A 19,284-nucleotide genomic window follows, 5' to 3' on the forward strand; every position below is an offset into this window, starting at 1 on the left:
AAGAAAATCTAATGTGCTTATAATTCAAGACATAGAATGAAAGGAGACAGAATGAGGCAGAAGCAGTATTTGAAGAGACAAATAGCTGATAAGTTTTCAAAATTGGCAAATGACTGCAAACTACAGACTCAAGAGGTATTATAAACACTAAACATAATAAATAAGAAGGAAACTATACCAAGATGCTATAGTTAAAAAAAATTAAGGCAAAGAAAAACTTAAAAGAAGTCAAAAGAAGCATCATTTGCATCTCAATTTTTAAAATTAAAGTGAAAGCCACATAAAGTTACCTATTTTAAAGTGGCATTTAGTATAAAGACAGTCCTCAAATTATGATGGTTCAATTTATAGTGTTTTTCAACTTTACAATGATATGAAAGCAATTTTTACTCAATAGAAACTGTGCTTTGAATCTTTTTTTTTATTATTCTTTTTTTTATCTTCATCTTTTCCCATAGTAGCAATATGCACACTCTCAAGTTGCTGAGCAGTGACAGTGAGCCACAGTCACAGCCAGCCACAGAATCACAAGCATGAACAACCAATACTCTACAGTGTACTGTATAAGTTAGAGTATATGATATACTCAATACTTTATTTTAAAGTAGACTTTATGAGCTGGGTGCAGTGACACCTAAGACAGGAGGATCCCAAGTTCAAGGCCAGCCTCAGCAACTTAGACCCTGTCTCAAAATAAAATTTAAAAAGTACTGGGGATGTTGTTTAATGATAAAGCACTTATCTAATATGTATGAAGCTCTCGGTTCAAGCCCTAGTACAGTCTACTCAATCAATAAAGTGAGCTCAGATGGTTTTGCCCAACTGTAGGCTAATGTAGATGTTCTGAACACATTTAAGGTAAGCTAGACTAAGCTATGATGTTTGGTTGGCTATGAGAATTAAGTACATTTTCAACTTATAGTATTTTAAACTTAACAATAACAATCCAGACATAACCCTACTATAAGTCAAGGAGCATCTGTATCACAGTGGAATGTAAACATACCTCTACTCCAAAATGTTTTCATCTCCACAAAGGAAACCCCTGTTTTCATTAAGCACTTGCTCTAATTCCACCTTCCCACCAGCCCCTGGAAATTACCAATCTTCGCTGTGTCCATAGATACACTTACTTGGACCATTTCATATAGAGAAAATTATATAAAATATGTAATTTTTTGTGCCTGGCTTCTTTCACTTAGCATAATATTTTAAAGATTCGTCTACATTGTAGCATATATCAGTACTTCATTCCTTTTTGTGACTGAATAATTATCCTATGTATGTGTGCGCGCACACTTACACGCTACGGTTTGTTCATCCACTATTCATTGATGGGACGTCTGGGGTGGAAACAACCCAAATGAATAATAGTGTTACTGTGAACTTCAGTGTACAGGAATCTGTTTGCAATTTTTTTTTCAAGAGAGAGAGAAGTTTTTTTAATATTTATTTTTTAGTTTTCAGCAGACACAACATCTTTGTATGTGGTGCTAAGTATCGAACCGGGTCGCACGCATGCCAGGCGAGCGCGCTACTGCTTGAGCCACATCCCCAGCCCATCTGTTTGCAATTCTTTGTTTAGAATTCCTGGGTCATTTGGTTCTATATTTTAACTCTTTGAAAAACCACCAGACTCTTTTCCATGCTAGCTGTGAAACATTTTACATTCCTACCAGTGATGTTCTAATTTCTCCACAGTGCTTATTATTCCTCCCACTTTTTCTAAATAGTACCCTTTTCTGGTGGGTATAGCAATACCTCATAGTTTTGATTGCATTTCCCTAATGCATCTTTTTCTTTTTATATTGGCCACTTCTGTATCTTCTTTGGAGAAATATCTATTCAGTGCTTTGTCTAATTTTAAAACTTGTCTGGGTTTTGTTCTTATTGTTGAGTTCTTTGTTCCAGATATTAGACCCCTATCATATACACAATTTGCAAATATTTTCTACCATTATATAAACATTTGGTTCAGTTCCTTGATAGTGACTTTCAAGAACTTGTTTTTATTTTGAAGAAGTCTAACTTAACCTGTTTTTTTCCCTTTTGGTTGCTTGTGCTTTAAGTGTCTAAGAATGACATTTCTAAATGACATCTATTTTAAAATCTATTTCAAATTACAAAAACTTCTAAGATTTTTATAGTTTTGCAGTTTTAGGACTTAAACTTCAGTGTGTGATCAAGTTGGAGTTAATATTTATATATGCTATGAGGTAGGAATCCAGTTTCATTGCATTCCCCTAATGACTAATGATGTTGAGCATCTGTTCATAACAAATTGCACTTTCCCAAGTATTCTTTGCCTCATTAAATGGTCTTTGGCACCCTTGCAAGAATTAATTTAGCTGGGTGCTGTGGCACACACCTATAATCCTAGCAACATCAGAGGCTGAGGCAGGAGGATCATGTGTTAAAAGTCAGCCTCAGCAAAAGTGAGGCCCTACGCAACTCAGTGAGACTCTGTCTCTAAATAAAATACAAAATAGGGTTGGGAGTGTGGCTGAAAGAATGAATTGATCATAGATGTATTATTTTATTTCTAGGCTCTCAATTTTATTCCATTAATCTGTATCCTATCTTTATATGAGTACCACATTGTCTTGATTACTGTAGTTTTGTGGTAGTCTTGGAATTAAGAAATGAGTCCTCCAGCTTTGCCTTTCTTCTCCAACATAAGATAAATTACTTCTAGGGTTGGGGTTGTGGCTCAGTGGTAGAGCACTTGCCTAGCATGTGTGAGAAACTGGGTTTGATCCTCAGACCACATTAAAAAATAAATAAAGTTATTTTTTAAAAAAGATACATTACTTCTAAAGTAACAACAGGATACTTAGAGTTGGTGTCTTTCAGAAACAATGGGAACCATGTGGGAAACTGAAGTAGGAAAATCACACAAGTTCAAGGTTACCCTGGGCAACTTAGTGAGACCCTATTTCAAAATAAAATAAAAAAGACTGGGGATGTAGCTCAGTGGTAGAGTGGTAAGTGTGTATGAGCCCTGGATTCAATCCCCAGTACGGGAAGAGAGGGAAAGAAAGAAGGGAGCCAGAAAACAGTGAATTGCATGTTAAAGGGGGAAAAAAATGCTAGCCTAAATACCTAGGGAAAAAATTACCACAATTAAAGATGAAATTGAACATTTTCCAACAAATACTAAGAGGGAAATATTCAGGCTAAAGGAAGAAGATTCCAGGTGAAAATATGGAAATGCTAGAAGGTTAAAGAGCAGCAGAAAAGGTAAATACATAGGTGAATCTCAATTGTGATTGACGTACACAGTACTAATAATAATACCTTACAGAAATTACTTGACATCAAATGCACAAAAGGTAGTAGGGAATAAATAAAATAAAAGTGTTCTGAGGGGCTGGGGTTGTGGCTCAGTGGTAGAGTGCTTGCCTAGCATGTGTGACGCACTAGGTTCAATTCTCAGCACCACATATAAATAAATAAAATAAATATCCATTGATAACTAAAAAGTATTTTTTATAAAGTGTTCTGAGAGACTTACATTGTCCAAGAATAAGTAAAAGTACTAATTTATAGTAGACTTTAATAAATCAAGGATACATGTCATAACAACCAAAAAATTAATAAAATAACTTTTAGACTAGTGTAGCCACTAAAAGAATAATAAAACAATACATAATAAACTAATAGCAGGAAAATATTACAAAGTTATATGAAAGAAGAGGAAATGGGCTGGGGTTGTGGCTCAATGGTTGAGCACTTGCCCAGCACTTGTGAAGCACTGGGTTCAATCCTCATCACCACATAAAAGCATAACTAAATAAAATCAAGTTGTTGTATTATCTACAACTAAAAATAAAGAAAAGTTTTTAAAAAGGAGGGGAAAATGTTAAGAGGAAAATAGCATAGAACAGGTTGGACAAATGAAATAAGCAATAAAATTATAGATTTAAATACTAATGTGTTAGTAGTGAATATAAATGAATGGCTAAAAACAGAGATACACTACTTTTAAATTTATATACATGCATGTATATGTGATATGTCCTTGCTATAAGGAGACAAAAATGTGAAAGTAAAATGATAGGAAAAATACCGTGTAAATGATAATACAAATAAAATTGTTCTAAATATCTGCTGCTGTTTTAAGATAAAAGACATTTCATAATAATTAAAAGGTTAATTCATCTTGAAGAAAACAGTTTTAAATAGATGTACTTAATGTATCCTCCAATATAAGGAACAAAATTTAATGGATAAAAGGAGAAATAGACAATTCCACTATTATTTAAATGTATCTCTTGATAATGAACAAATATTCATGTATGAACATCACAATTAACAAACCAAGACGTTTTAAATACATATTATATATAGTATATAAAAACTCATCAAGCAAAGGATATTTGCTATTTTTAGATACACCTCTGCTGAGTCATAAAACATATTTCAACAAAAATATATGGTTTGAAATCATGCAGACTTGATTTCTTACCAGTATAAACCAGTATCAAAAAGATAATTAGCAAGGGGTGGGCGATAGGGAAAGTAATGGGAAATGCTGTGGAGTGATATTGGCCAAATTATATTGTCATATTGTGTGCATGTTCGAATATGTAACAATAGATTTCATCAATATGTACAACTATAAAGCACCAATTTAAAAATGGGGGGAAAAGTAATTAGAATGATCCTCAGATGTTTGAACTTAATCAGTGTGGTGCTGGGGACACATATCTAAATGGTAGAGCACTTTCTTGACATGTAAGAGACACCAGGTTCAATCCCTAGTACCAAAGGAAGGGAGAGAGGGAGGGTGGAAGTTTGCTTCTAAAAAAGAACTCATGAGTCAAAGAAGAAATTGCAGTGGAAAATATAATAAGTGTTTGATTGAATGTTGATAAAATATGACATATTAAAAATTGTCTGAAGCAACTGAGCCATGTTGTAGGGAAATTTGTGACCATAAATGCAGAAAATAGGGGCTAGGGATGTGGCTCAAGCGGTAGCACGCTCACCTGGCATGCATGGGGTGCTGGGTTCAATCCTCAGTACCACATAAAAAAATAAAGATGTTGTGTCCACTGAAAACTAAAAAAAAAAATAAATAAATATTAAAAAAATTCTCTCTCTTAAAAAATGCAGAAAATATAGAAATTAATGTTCTAAGCATTTCTTTCAAATAACAAGCTAAATCCAATGAAACAAATACAGATCATAAGTGAATTCCTTGGAAAACACACAATTGAAAAAAAAGAACAAATCACAGAGTTGTTTCTTTAATATAGACTAATTGAATTAACTTGATCTGCTGATAAGAAGAAACATTCAATATTAGGAATGAAAAAGAAGAAATATCACTAAAAAGCATATACACATTAAAAATAATAAATACAAAGAAACAGAACGTAGAATAGTGCTTACCAAAGGTTGTGGGGAGGAGAAAAGGATAGTTGTTTAATGAGTGTAGAGTTTTGAGATTTGTAAGTTGAAAAAGTTCTGGAGATTTATTTTATAGCAATGTGAATGTACTTACCCTTTCTGAACTGTACACTTAAAAATGGTCAAGATGGCAAATTTTATGTTATGTACTTTTTGCCACAAGGAAAAATAATAATAATGAAAGAATGTTATGAGACCTTGACCGTAAAGTATAAAAATTAGCTGAAGTTCACAAATTCCTTGAAAAAACACAAATATCAAAATTTATATAAGAAGAAATAGGAAATCTGAATTCTCCCACATCTAGGCAATAAATTAGACCCATCATTTAAAATACTTACTCAAAGAAGAACTTTAGGCCTGCATGGTTTCACTGGAGAATTCTTTCTAACATTTAAGAAAGAAATAACACTACTCTTACACAAATTTTTCTGGAAGAAGAAAGTTACCCAAATCCTTCTATGAAATTAGCTTAGCATTAACACCAAGTCATTACAAGGACATTCCAAGAAAGGAAAATTGTAAATTAATTTAGCTTATGATATAGATGGAAATGTTTTAAACAAAAGATTGCCTGAATAAAACTGATGGTATGTGAGGAAGGAAAACATTACAACCAAATTGAAACTTATTAAAAAATGCAAGGTTAATGACTTTTCTCTCCAAGAGGACCAAACCCTCTCGGTTGAGAGTTTCTTTCCCCTTCTAATAAACTTTGCTATACTTAAAAAAAAAAATGCAAGGTTGAAAATCTGTGTGATTCACTGATTCACTTTTATTGACAGATTAACAGGAAAGTCATTTAGATATAGAAAAATCATTTGCAAAAATTCAACACCTGTTCCTGGTTTTTATTTTTTATTTTTTTTTTACTATTTTTTTTGTTGGTTGTTCAAAACATTACATAGTTCTTGACATATCATATTTCACACTTTGATTCAAGTGGGTTATGAACTCCCATTTTTACCCCGTATACAGATTGCAGAATCACATCAGTTACACTTCCATTGATTTACATATTGCCATACTAGTGTCTGTTGTATTCTGCTGACTTTCCTATCCTCTACTATGCCCCCTCCTCTCCCCTCCCCTCCCCTCTTCTCTCTCTACCCCCTCTACTGTAATTCATTTCTCCCCCTTGTATTATTTTTCCCTTTCCCCTCACTTCCTCTTGTATGTAATTTTGTATAACCTTGAGGGTCTCCTTCCATTTCCATGCAATTTCCCTTCTCTCTCACTTTCCCTCCCACTTCTCATCCCTGTTTAATGTTAATCTTCTCATGCTCTTCGTCGCTACTCTGTTCTTAGTTACTCTCCTTATATCAAAGAAGACATTTGGCATTTGTTTTTTAGGGATTGGCTGGCTTCACTTAGCATAATCTGCTCTAATGCCATCCATTTCCCTCCAAATTCTATGATTTTGTCATTTTTTAATGCAGAGTAATACTCCATTGTGTATAGATGCCACATTTTTTTATCCATTCATCTATTGAAGGGCATCTAGGTTGGTTCCACAGTCTTGCTATTGTGAATTGTGCTGCTATGAACATCAATGTAGCAGTGTCCCTGTAGCATGCTCTTTTTAGGTCTTTAGGGAATAGACCGAGAAGGGGAATAGCTGGGTCAAATGGTGGTGCCATTCCCAGCTTTCGAAGAAATCTCCATACTGCTTTCCAAATTGGCTGCACCAATTTGCAGTCCCACCAACAATGAACAAGTGTACCCTTTTCCCCACATCCTCGCCAGCACTTGTTGTTTGACTTCCTAATGGCTGCCAATCTTACTGGAGTGAGATGGTATCTTAGGGTGGTTTTGATTTGCATTTCTCTGACTGCTAGCGATGTTGAGCATTTTTTCATGTACTTGTTGGTTGATTGTATGTCCTCCTCTGAGAAGTGTCTGTTCAGGTCCTTGGCCCATTTGTTGATTGGGTTATTTGTTATCTTATTGTCTAATTTTTTGAGTTCTTTGTATACTCTAGATATTAGGGCTCTATCTGAAGTGTGAGGAGTAAAGATTTGTTCCCAGGATGTAGGCTCCCTATTTACCTCTCTTATTGTTTCTTTTACTGAGAAAAAACTTTTTAGTTTGAGTAAGTCCCATTTGTTGATTCTAGTTATTAACTCTTGTGCTATGGGTGTCCTATTGAGGAATTTGGAGCCCGGCCCCATAGTATGTAGATCGTAGCCAACTTTTTCTTCTATCAGATGCTGTGTCTCTGATTTGATATCAAGCTCCTTGATCCATTTTGAGTTAACTTTTGTGCATGGCGAGAGAAAGGGATTCAGTTTCATTTTGATGCATATGGATTTCCAGTTTTCCCAGCACCATTTGTTGAAGATGCTATCTTTCCTCCATTGCATGCTTTTAGCCCCTTTATCAAATATAAGATAGTTGTAGTTTTGTGGATTGGTTTCTGTGTCCTCTATTCTGTACCATTGGTCCACCCGCCTGTTTTGGTACCAGTACCATGCTGTTTTTGTTACTATTGCTCTGTAGTATAGTTTGAAGTCTGGTATCGGTATACCGCCTGATTCACACTTCCTGCTTAGCATTGTTTTTGTTATTCTGGGTCTTTTATTTTTCCATATGAATTTCATGATTGCTTTCTCTATTTCTACAAGAAATGCCGTTGGGATTTTGATTGGCATTGCATTAAACCTATAGAGAACTTTTGGTAATATCGCCATTTTGATGATGTTCTGCCTATCCATGAACAGGGTATATTTTTCCATCTTCTAAGATCTTCTTCAATTTCTCTCTTTAGGGTTCTGTAGTTTTCATTGTATAAATCTTTCACCTCTTTTGTTAGGTTGATTCCCAAGTATTTTATTTTTTTTGAGGATATTGTGAATGGAGTGTTTTTCCTCATTTCCATTTCAGAGGATTTGTCGCTGATATACAGGAATGCCTTTGATTTATGCGTGTTGATTTTATATCCTGCCACTTTGCTAAATTCATTTATTAGCTCTAATAGTTTCTTTGTAGACCCTTTTGGGTCGGCTAGGTATAGAATCATGTCATCTGCAAATAGTGATAATTTAAGTTCTTCTTTTCCTATTTTTATGCCTTTAATTTCTTTCGTCTGTCTAATTGCTCTGGCCAGTGTTTCAAGAACTATGTTGAACAGAAGTGGTGAGAGAGGGCATCCCTGTCTTGTTCCAGATTTTAGAGGGAATGCCTTCAATTTTCCTCCATTCAGAATGATGCTAGCCTGAGGCTTAGCATAGATTGCTTTTACAATGTTGAGGTATGTTCCTGTTATCCCTAGTTTTTCTAGAGTTTTTAACATAAAGGGATGCTGTACTTTGTCGAATGCTTTTTCTGCATCTATCGAGATGATCATATGGTTGTTATTTTTAAGTCTATTAATGTGGTGAATAACATTTATTGATATCTGTATATTGAACCAGCCTTGCATCCCGGGGATGAATCCTACTTGATCATGGTGCACAATTTTTTTGATATGTTTTTGAATCCGATTCGCCAGAATTTTATTGAGGATTTTTGCATCTAGGTTCATTAGAGATATTGGTCTGTAGTTTTCTTTCTTTGAAGTGTCTTTGTCTGGTTTAGGAATCAGGGTGATGTTGGCCTCGTAGAATGAATTTGGAAGAGCTCCCTCTTTTTCTATTTCTTGAAATAGCTTGAAAAGTATTGGTATTAGTTCTCTTTAAAGGTTTTGTAAAACTCTGCTGTATACCCATCCGGTCCATCCTGGGCTTTTCTTAGTTGGTAGTCTTTTGATGGTTTCTTCTATTTCCTCAATTGATATTGGTCTGTTTAGGTTGTCTATATCCTCCTGACTCAATCTGGGCAGATCATATGACTTAAGAAATTTATCGATGCCTTCACTATCTTCTATTTTCTTGGAGTATAAGGATTCAAAATAATTTCTGATTATCTTCTGTATTTCTGAAGCGTCTGTTGTGATGTTGCCTTTTTCATCCCGTATGCTAGTAATTTGAGTTCTCTCTCTTCTTCTCTTTGTTAGCATGGCTAAGGGTCTGTCGATTTTATTTATTTTTTCAAAGAACCAACTTTTAGTTTTGTCAATTTTTTCAATTGTTTCTTTTGTTTCGATTTCATTAATTTCAGCTCTGATTTTAATTATTTCTTGCCTTCTACTTCTTTTGCTGTTGTTTTGCTCTTCTTTTTCTGGGATTTTGAGATGAAGTATGAGATCATTTATTTGTTGGTTTTTTTCTTTTTTTAAGGAATGAACTCCAAGCAATGAATTTTCCTCTTAGAATTGCTTTCAATGTGTCCCATAGATTCCGATATGTTGTGTCTGTGTTTTCATTTATCTCTAAGAATTTTTTAATTTCCTCCTTGATGTCTTCTATAACCCATTGATCATTCAGTAACCTATTGTTCATTCTCCAAGTGATGCATGATTTTTCCTTCCTTCTTTTATCGTTGATTTTCAGTTTCATTCCATTATGATCAGATAAGATGCATGGTATTATCTCTACTCCTTTATATTGTCTAAGAGTTGCCCTGTGACATAATATATGATCTATTTTTGAGAAGGATCCATGTGCTGCTGAGAAAAAAGTGTAACTGCTTGATGTTGGGTGGTATATTCTATATATGTCAATTAAATCTAGGTTATTAATTGTGTTATTGAGTTCTATAGTTTCCTTATTCAACTTTTGTTTGGAAGATCTGTCCAGTGGTGAGAGAGGTGTGTTGAAGTCTCCCATGATTATTGTATGGTGGTCTATTAGACTCTTGAACTTGAGAAGAGTTTGCTTGATGAACATAGCTGCACTGTTGTTTAGGGCATATATATTTATGATTGTTATGTCTTGTTGGTGTATGGTTCCCTTGAGCAGTATGTAGTGTCCCTCTTTATCCCTTTTGATTAACTTTGGCTTGAAATCTATTTTATTTGATATGAGTATGGACACTCCTGCTTGTTTCCACAGTCCATATGAGTGATATGATTTTTCCCAACCTTTCACCTTCAGTCTATGTATATCTTTTCCTATCAAATGTGTCTCCTGTAGGCAACATATTGTTGGATCTTGTTTTGTGATCCATTCGACTAGCCTGTGTCTCTTAATTGGTGAGTTTAAGCCATTAACATTTAGGGTTATTATTGAGATATGGTTTGTTCTTCCAGCCATATTTGTTTATTTATGTTACTAAACATGGTTTGTTTTCCTCTTTGATTATTTTCCCCGCTTTACTGCCCTACCTCCCACTGTTGGTTTTCATTGTTATTTTCCATTTCCTCTTCCTGAAATGTTTTGCCAAGGATGTTTTGAAGAGATGATTTTCTAGCTGCAAATTCTTTTAACTTTTGTTTATTGTGGAAGGTTTTAATTTCATCTTCCATCCTGAAGCTTAATTTCGCTGGATACAAGATTCTTGGTTGGAACTCATTTTCTTTCAGTGTTTGAAATATGTTATTCCAGGATCTTCTAGCTTTCAGAGTCTGTGTTAAAAGATCAGCTGTTATCCTGATTGGTTTACCCCTAAATGTAATCTGCTTCCTTTCTCTTGTAGCTTTTAAAATTCTCTCCTTATTCTGTATGCTGGGCATCTTCATTATAATGTGTCTAGGTGTGGATCTCTTATGATTATGCACATTCGGCGTCCTTAGGCTTCTAGGATTTGGGATTCTGTCTCATTCTTCAAGTCTGGGAAGTTTTCTCGTATTATTTCATTGAATAGATTGCTCATTCCTTTGGTTTGGACCTCTATACCTTCCTGTTCCCAATGACTCATAAGTTTGGTCTCTTTATGTTATCCCATGTTTCTTGGATGTTCTGCTCATGGTTCCTTAACAGTCTTGCTGAGCTGTCTATGTTCTTTTCAAGTTGAAATACTTTGTCTTCATTGTCTGATGTTCTATCTTCTAAGTGTTCTACTCTGCTGGTAGTATTCTCAATTGAGTTTTTAAGTTGGTTTATTGCTTCCTGCATTTCTAGGATTTCTGTTTGTTTTTTATTACCTCTATCTCCCTGTATATGGATCCCTGATCTTTTGCTTCTTGGATTTGTTTATGTAATTCATTGTCGAAGTGATCTTTCATTGTCTGATTTTGCTGTCTAATGTCTTCCTTGATCATCTGAAGCATGTATATCCTGAATTCTTTATCTGACATTCCATCTGCTACAGCTATTACCTCTTCTAAAGTTGAGTTGACCTGCATTGCTTGTGGTCCTATCTTCCTTGTCGTTTCATACTGCTTGCGTTTCTTTCTGCTTGGTGAAACTGTTGTGTTTTTGAAATTTTCCCCCTATATATTTATATTGCTCTTGTATGGTTGAAAAGTCTCCCTTGCAGGGCGGGCAGCGGCTGTGCTCCTCCTCCAATTGGGGTGATCTGTCTACCACGCTGGCGGGCCGCTGGGTCTGTTCTGCCGGTCGGTCACAGGTCTGCCTACTTTGTAGGTGCGGGTGGCGGCTCTACTCTGCCCCTCCTCCAGTTGGTGTGACGTGTCTACCACGCCCGCGGACCCCTGGGCCTGTTCTGCCGGTCAGTCGCAGGTCTGCCTACCTTGCAGGCGCGGGCGGCGGCTCTGCTCTGCCCTTACTCCAATTGGGGTGACGTGTCTACAACGCCGGCGGGTCGCTGGGCCTGTTCTGGGCGTGGGAGGCTGTTCCTGGTTTTTAAAAAATAACTTTTAGGTAGAGGTGCGATGGACATCTGTAATCCACCTACTCAGGAGGCTAAGGCAGGAGGATCACAAGTTTGAGTCTAACCATGACATCATAACAAGACTTTGTCTCAAAATAAAAAACAAAAAGGGGTGGAATGTAGTTCAGTGGTAAAGTACCCATGGATTCAATTGCCAGTACCAAAAACAAAACAAAACAAAGAAACTTTTTAACAAGACTTTTTTTTTTAAGATGTTAATAGATCTTTATTTTATTCATTTATTTATATGTGGGGATGAGAATCGAACCCAGTGCCTCACACATGCTAGGCAAGTGCTCTACCACTGAGCCACAACCCCAGCCCAAGACTTTTCTTAATAATGGGCATTTTTCAAAATCAGAGCAGACATCATACTTAATGGGTCAAGTATTAGAAACATTTTCCCTGAGATTGTAAATGAGAATACCTGCTGTGTGACTGAAAGTTGTATTTCCATATACCAAAATAAGCAATTAAAAGTGAAATATTTAGGGGCTGGGTTGTGGTTCAGTGGAAGAGTGCTTGCCTAGCATGTGTGAGGCTTTGGGTTTGATCCTCAGCACCACATAAAAATAAATAAATAAAACAAAGGTATTGTGTCCAACTACAACTAAAAAATAAATATTTTTTAAAAGTGAAATATTCAAAAAGTTAGCATTTTGAAAAAGCATCAAATGAATGCCGTATGAGGAATATATCTAAGAGAAGATATGCAAAACTTCTGTAAGAAAACTAGCATACATTATTGGGAAAAATTAAAGATCACCTAAATAAGTTTATATAATAGGTTAACAAATTGGAAGATCTATTGTAAATGTGTTATTTTACCCTAGATTCCCAGTAAATTCCCTGCAGATTCAGTCGTATCACAGTAGAGAAGTATATATTAACTTCTCAAACTGATTCTAGAATTAATATAGAAAAAGGTCAAGAATAACAAAACAATGTCAACCACCACCTCCACACTGCCCGTGGTACTGGGGATTGAACTCAGTATCTCATACATGCTGGGTAAGCAAAGCACTGAGCTATATCCTTAGCCCTGTTTTATTTTATCTTATTTTATTTTGAGACAAAGTCTTAGTAAATTGCTCAGGCGGGCCTCCAACTTGCAATCCTCCTTCCTCAGCCTTCTGTGTAGCTGGGATAAGACAGTCTTGAAGAATAACAAAGCAGAAGGACTCAAAGAACTATAAATCAATATTATTTATAAAGCTACAGTAATAAAGACAGGTATTGATCCAAGGATGAACAGATAATAATCTGTCTTAATAGAACAGATTATAGTTCAAAAAACCACACATAAGTATGTACACCTAACTCATGAAGCACTCACGTAGCACTACATGGCAATGGGGATAAGGATAGTTTTTTGTTGTTTTTCATTTTTTGTTGTTATTGTTTTTTACTAGAAATTGAATCTGGGGCACTTTACCTCTGAGCTATATCCCCAGTCCTTTTTTTTTTTTTAATGTTTTGGGTTTGTTTTTTTTTTTTTTTTTGGTTGTAGATGGGCACAATACCTTTATTCTATTTGTTTATTTTTATGTGATGCTAGGGATCAAACCCAGTGCTTCATGCATGCTAGGCAAGTACTTTAGCACTGAGCCACAACCTCAGCCATCCCCAGTCCTTTTTTATTTTTTATTTTGAGACAGGGCTTCACTAAATTACTGCTAAGGGTCTCACTAAGTTGCCAAGTCTGTAATCCTCCTGCCTCAGCCTTGCAAGTAGCTGGGATTACAGGCATAGCCTAGCTAAGGACAGACTTTTAAAGATGTTTCTGGGTCATCTTAATTTCTATGCCAAAAAAAAAGTTAGTTTTAATTCCTACTTTATACTCTCTTCACAAATTAACTTGAAATGGACAATATATTTAAATGTGAAAGGTAGCTGAGCACAGTGGTATGTGCCTGTAATCCCAGTGACTTGGGAGGCTAAGACAAAAGGATCACAAAATGTTGGGGATGTTGCTCAGTGGTTAAGTGCCCTTGGGCTCAATTTCTGATACCAAATAAAAAATGAGGCTTCTAAAAGATAAAATAGGTATCTTCAAACCGTTTAGTTTTTGGTAAAGAGTTCTTTTTTTTTTTAAAGAGAGAGTGAGAGAGGAGAGATAGAGAATTTTTAATATTTATTTTTTAGTTCTCGGCAGACACAACATCTTTGTTGGTATGTGGTGCTGAGGATCGAACCCGGGCCGCACGCATTCCAGGCGAGCGCGCTACCGCTTGAGCCACATCCTCAGCCCGGCAGAGAGTTCTTTAAATAGGACTCAGAAGTACATGAACCATAAGATAAGTTGGTCTATACTAAAATTAATAAATTCAAGATCACTGCAATATTTATAATTCACCAAAAATTCATTCAGAATAAAGATTTTAGGAAAAAACACAACCTGATAGGAAGATGAGGAAAAGAAATAAGTAGACATTTCAGGATGAACTATATACACAAATAGCCTAAAACCATATGAAAAGTGTTCTTCCTATTTAGTTATCAAGGGAAGGTAAATTAAAACCACAATGAAATACCATTACATACCCACAAGAAGTGCTAAAATGAATAACAAAACATCAGATATTAGAACCAATATAGAATGAATGAAACTCTAACTTATTGGTGGCAGTAAAAAAGTGATAACTTTGGAAAACTGCCAGTGTGATGAAGCTGTATATATACATACCCTGAAACCCAACCATTCGATTCTTAGGCATAACCCAAGAAAGCTGCATTCCCATGAATGCAGAATATACACACAAGTCTGGTGTAATGATTCATACCTGTAATCCAAGCAGACTCTGGAGGTTGAGGCAGGAGGATCACAAATTTGAGGTCAGCCTCAGCATCTTAGCCAGGCCCTGTCTCAAAATTATATATAAAGAGTTGGGGATGTAGCCCAGTGATAAAGTGCTCCTAGGTTCAACCCCCAGTAACTTAAGGGAGGAAAAAAGATACAAGAATATTTCCAGCAGCAATGTTCAAAGTATCTCCCTGATAGATTACATACCATGAATGTCACAACATAGCATTGTCTCAAAGAATTTAGGCAGAAGAGTATATGATGTGTTTCCAATTATGTAAAATTTAAAATAGACAAAGCTAAACTGTATGTGAGTAGTCTGGTTCTGGTTTCTCCAGGGGAGGGGAGAGGGCACGATGTGATCGGGGGTCACCTGAGGGACTCATGGAGTGCTATTAATGTTCTTTTTCTTGATCCAGCTATCATTTCATGAGTGTGCACTCTGTGGAGCTTACAGTCTGTACACTTCTCTGTATAATGGTCATAGCTCTCTTACGAGTTTACTTAAGAGCTCTGTGTCACCAATAACAATAACTTCTTAAAAATCATTTGGTCAGGAAACGGTATTTTTCCAGGTATCAAACAATATCTTGTCCTTCCTTGGCAAGCCAGCATTATGCCTTTCTCTGAAATTCAGCTGCTTGAATGTTTTTCTCTTGGTGTTATATTTTTCACAAGAAAACTAGTTAACAGCTCTCAGTTACTGGTTTAGGTTCTGACCCTTTTTTAAAATGTTTTTACTTTTATATTTTGGTACTGGGGTTTGAACCCAGGGCCTCATGCATGCTAAGCACACACTCTACCACTGAGCTATAGCCCCGAACTCCATTCTGACTGTGTTTGAAGGGTTTGTTTTGGGGGTGGGGGGGGTAAGGGGTGGTGGCACTTGACAAAGATTTGCTGTCCTCTGATCACTACCCTACCAGAAAAATGTCATTTCTACTTCTGATGGCTTTAATTCTTCCTGTGTAGCAGAAATCCTCCTTATCATTAGCATTTTTTTAATAATTCCCTCTTTGGTACTGTTGGATCATGCAAATCCATCTGAGGGCAGAGACTTAGTCGTCAAGAGGTCAAACATCTGTATTTTACTTGGGGCCTTCCCCTTCAAGGGCTGCTTTGTACAGACAGCATACATCTTCGAATTCACCCTAGGTTTTTTTTTTTTTTTTACAAGCAGAAGATTTTAATCATAATAAAGTTGAACAAGAAAATAGTGGTCCTACAAATTCATTTGTTAGTATGAACCTACAACCTTCCTTTCCTCCCTGCCCATCACACCATTTGTAAAATAAGAACAAGGTTGAAGAACTTAAAATACCCAATGTCAAGACATAAGGCTCCATTAGTGTAGTTTTCATGTGGTGGTAAAGCACTTTACTTGCATGAATTCCATATTTTAAAAATCATTTAAAAAATGAATGCATGGACTTAATTAACTAAATAATATAATTAAAAACGTTCAAATCTATTATCAGAGCCTCAAAATCACCACATAAATCACCAAGTCAGCCCATCTGATGAAGGGGCTCTGCTTACCCACACCCCCATAGTCAGCTGAGAACAATTGCTTAGAGAGGAAAGGTTAGGTAGGCAGGGTAGGGTATGAATTCTTCATAGGAAGAAGTATTCAAATGTGTAAGAGAAACCTTCAAGAGCCCCAGGCAGCTTTTATTTTAAAGAGCTACAGCAGTAAATTACTGGGGGATCCAAACATGGGAACATACATATTTAAAGTGTGCTTACAGGGCTGGGGATGTAGCTCAGTGGTAGAGCACTTGTCTAACATCCTCAAGGTCCTGGATTCAATCCCAACACCACAAAAAATGAACTTACATGAAGTACTCTTACATTGAAGAATACATGCATTCTTTTTCTTTCTGTAATAATAAGAAGTCAATATGAAGGAGACATTTGAGAAAGTGAAGGATTTCAAAGATAATCCATATTCTTTCCCCCGAATCCGGGTGAGAAATGGAAGCTGATGACCTGTACTAAGTCTGTTTTTATTGTTCCTTTTTCAGGTGGTCACTTCTTTCACCGAAATTCCTTGTCCCCTCGAAGCCTGGTGTATGAAAGCGAATTCTCCACAATTGAACCTTCTTTGGACATGTATGATGAGAACAAAACCTGATTTTTTAAAAATGGGCTATTAGGGGTCACTTCTTTTGTGATTTGATTTATGATCACCTTTCTTATTTTGTATTCTTCTCAGTGTCCATTTTGGAAGAATGATAGTGCTTCCAAGCACAGTTTGGGGTTCAGGGTTAAATTGCAAAGTTCCCCAAAGTGAGGCTTTGAGAACAGCATTATTGCCCAGGTGAGCCTTGTGGTATTGAATGCTTGCCCAAAGTTGGCCACTGAATATGGGCACACAACAGGCCTGGCCATTTCCAGAGAAGAGGCAGGAGTCAGGGGTTAAGGTTGCATTGCAAACATGTCCCTGAATAATCACATGCTATTCTGTGTTGGGGTGGCATTGTTGTTGTTTTGTGGGGGGGGGGGGTAATATTTTTTGTGATCCTCACTTACAATGCATACTAAAGCCTGCAAGTGAAGCTTCCTACCAATGCAGAGCACGAGTCACAGCTCCTTGACATACTCTATTTTGTCCTCTGTTTCTATTCTACTTCCTGTTAAAGGGCCTCTTTCTTTAGGGAATTGAGAGAAAGCCTTGTGTTTTGTACCTCACCTAAGACTCTGACCAACCCATTTCCCAACAGAGCTCTGCCTCATGAGATACAGGCCATGGGGCCAGGGTCTCTTCGTGGTGATAACAGTCAGTCATCTGCTTGGTCATTTTCCAGCATCTGTGTTGAGCGTGACATAAGATGACAAGTGTTTATGTAGCTACTAAACATTGAAGCCCCCCTAGTCTCAACAGCCTATGGACCTGTCCATTTGCCAACCCTGAGGTGTGGGGAAGTAGCACAAGAGAGCCTGGCAGTCCTCCCAGGCACACTGACCTCAAGAGGCACAGCCAGTGGTTGTCAACATCCGAACGATCTTGAATGTTTTACTAAGAAGATAAAACAACCTTCCTGCTGCTAGATCTCAGATGAGGACTCTTCTTCAGTCTTCATTGGTCCAGCCCAAACCCTTCCCTCCAGCTTCAGAGCCAGCATGAGGAAGGCACTGGAGCGTCAGCAGCCAGGCATACAGAAAAGGATGTGGCAGCCAGCATGGTGGGCATCGTGAACACACATGCTCTTCCTACACACACAGGATGACATCAAGTTAACATGATGAGAAATTTGTATCCTATGAGTAATCCCAGCACGGAACCAAAATAAGCAAATTTATAAGACAAATCTACACCTCCTTTTTGCAAAAGGTCACGCCATAGTTCAGTCTGCTGCTTCTTATTCATATAAGCTGTGTAGAAGGTGTAAAGGCATTCAGATCCTTGTTATGAGACTGGCAACTTTCATTTCCAGATTCCTTGGATTTGACAGCAAACCAAGCCAGCACACAAATCCCTGCCCTGTTATTTGTATTTGCTCTTATGTAGAACACAAGTTTGAAATGAACACTTGCCATCTTTGCACATGTGGCTTCTCTTTAACAGCGTCTTTCTTGTAACATGTCACTAAGACACTTAAGACACAGGTGTACCCAAAACAAAAGAGAACTTCAGAGAACAAGGATGGTGACAGTTTTTAGGAATGCTACGGCAGGGTGAGCAGCAGCATTTTGTTTTAATAATTTGAGACTGGAACAAGGCAGATCTTTAAGGTCTAAAGTAATTTTGCTTTTTACTGCTTACCAAGGGCTTTAGTTTGTTTTCCTTTTTATAGTCTTTGTACTATAAAAATATTTTTGATAAACAGTTTCAAGAGAGTGTCTTTCAGAAGACAGGTTTGCCTCACTGATTCTCAGTGAGAACGTGTCTCAGTCTGCCAGAGCTCCAGATGTGCACCTGTATTTGTGTTTGGTTTGGCTCACTGTACAGATAAGATAACTCGGTTCTGATTATTGCCATGTTATCTGTACCATGACCTTGGTTTTCCCAAATCAAAACTCAGATCCTGACATAACATTTTCTTCTCCATCTGTGCCATCTTATAAAGACATGTATGCTAAACTCTGCTCAAAACAGTTTCTTTACTAAAAAGGGATGAAATTGCTTGAGGAGAAATTTTTAAATTGTGTCCTTTAAAACCTATTGATTAAATATTTGAATTTCTGAGAAATCTGGAGCACATGTTCACTATAGAATAGCCAAGGAAGCATTTCTTACAAGGGTATTTACTCAGAACGGTGCTCCAGATCCCAACTTGACACCCTTTTCTGAAAATCCAGGCCACCTTCCAGTTCAGCTATAGAATGGCCTGTCTTTGTCAGGAGGGACACTGACTTCTTCATCAAGGACATGTACTTCGGGAATAGAGAATGGCATTTTTTATCCCAGATAA

The 19,284-nt window shown here is 36.7% G+C and overlaps 1 protein-coding gene across 1 annotated transcript in view; it reads left to right on the plus strand.

Annotated features, from left to right (window-relative positions):
- Positions 1-17,319, plus strand: part of RNF130 (ring finger protein 130) — a 128,227-nt gene extending 110,908 nt beyond the window's left edge. Inside the window, exons 8-9 of the mRNA XM_081281019.1 lie at positions 16,894-16,981; positions 17,085-17,319. Coding sequence (XP_081137145.1) covers positions 16,894-16,981; positions 17,085-17,193 — 197 coding nt within the window. The 3' untranslated portion in view covers positions 17,194-17,319. The remainder of the gene's footprint in view (positions 1-16,893; positions 16,982-17,084) is intronic.
- Positions 17,320-19,284: the final 1,965 nt, after the last annotated feature.

The sequence above is a fragment of the Spermophilus citellus genome (assembly GCF_964194105.1).
Source record: "Spermophilus citellus genome assembly, chromosome: 1".
Lineage (NCBI taxonomy): Eukaryota > Metazoa > Chordata > Mammalia > Rodentia > Sciuridae > Spermophilus > Spermophilus citellus.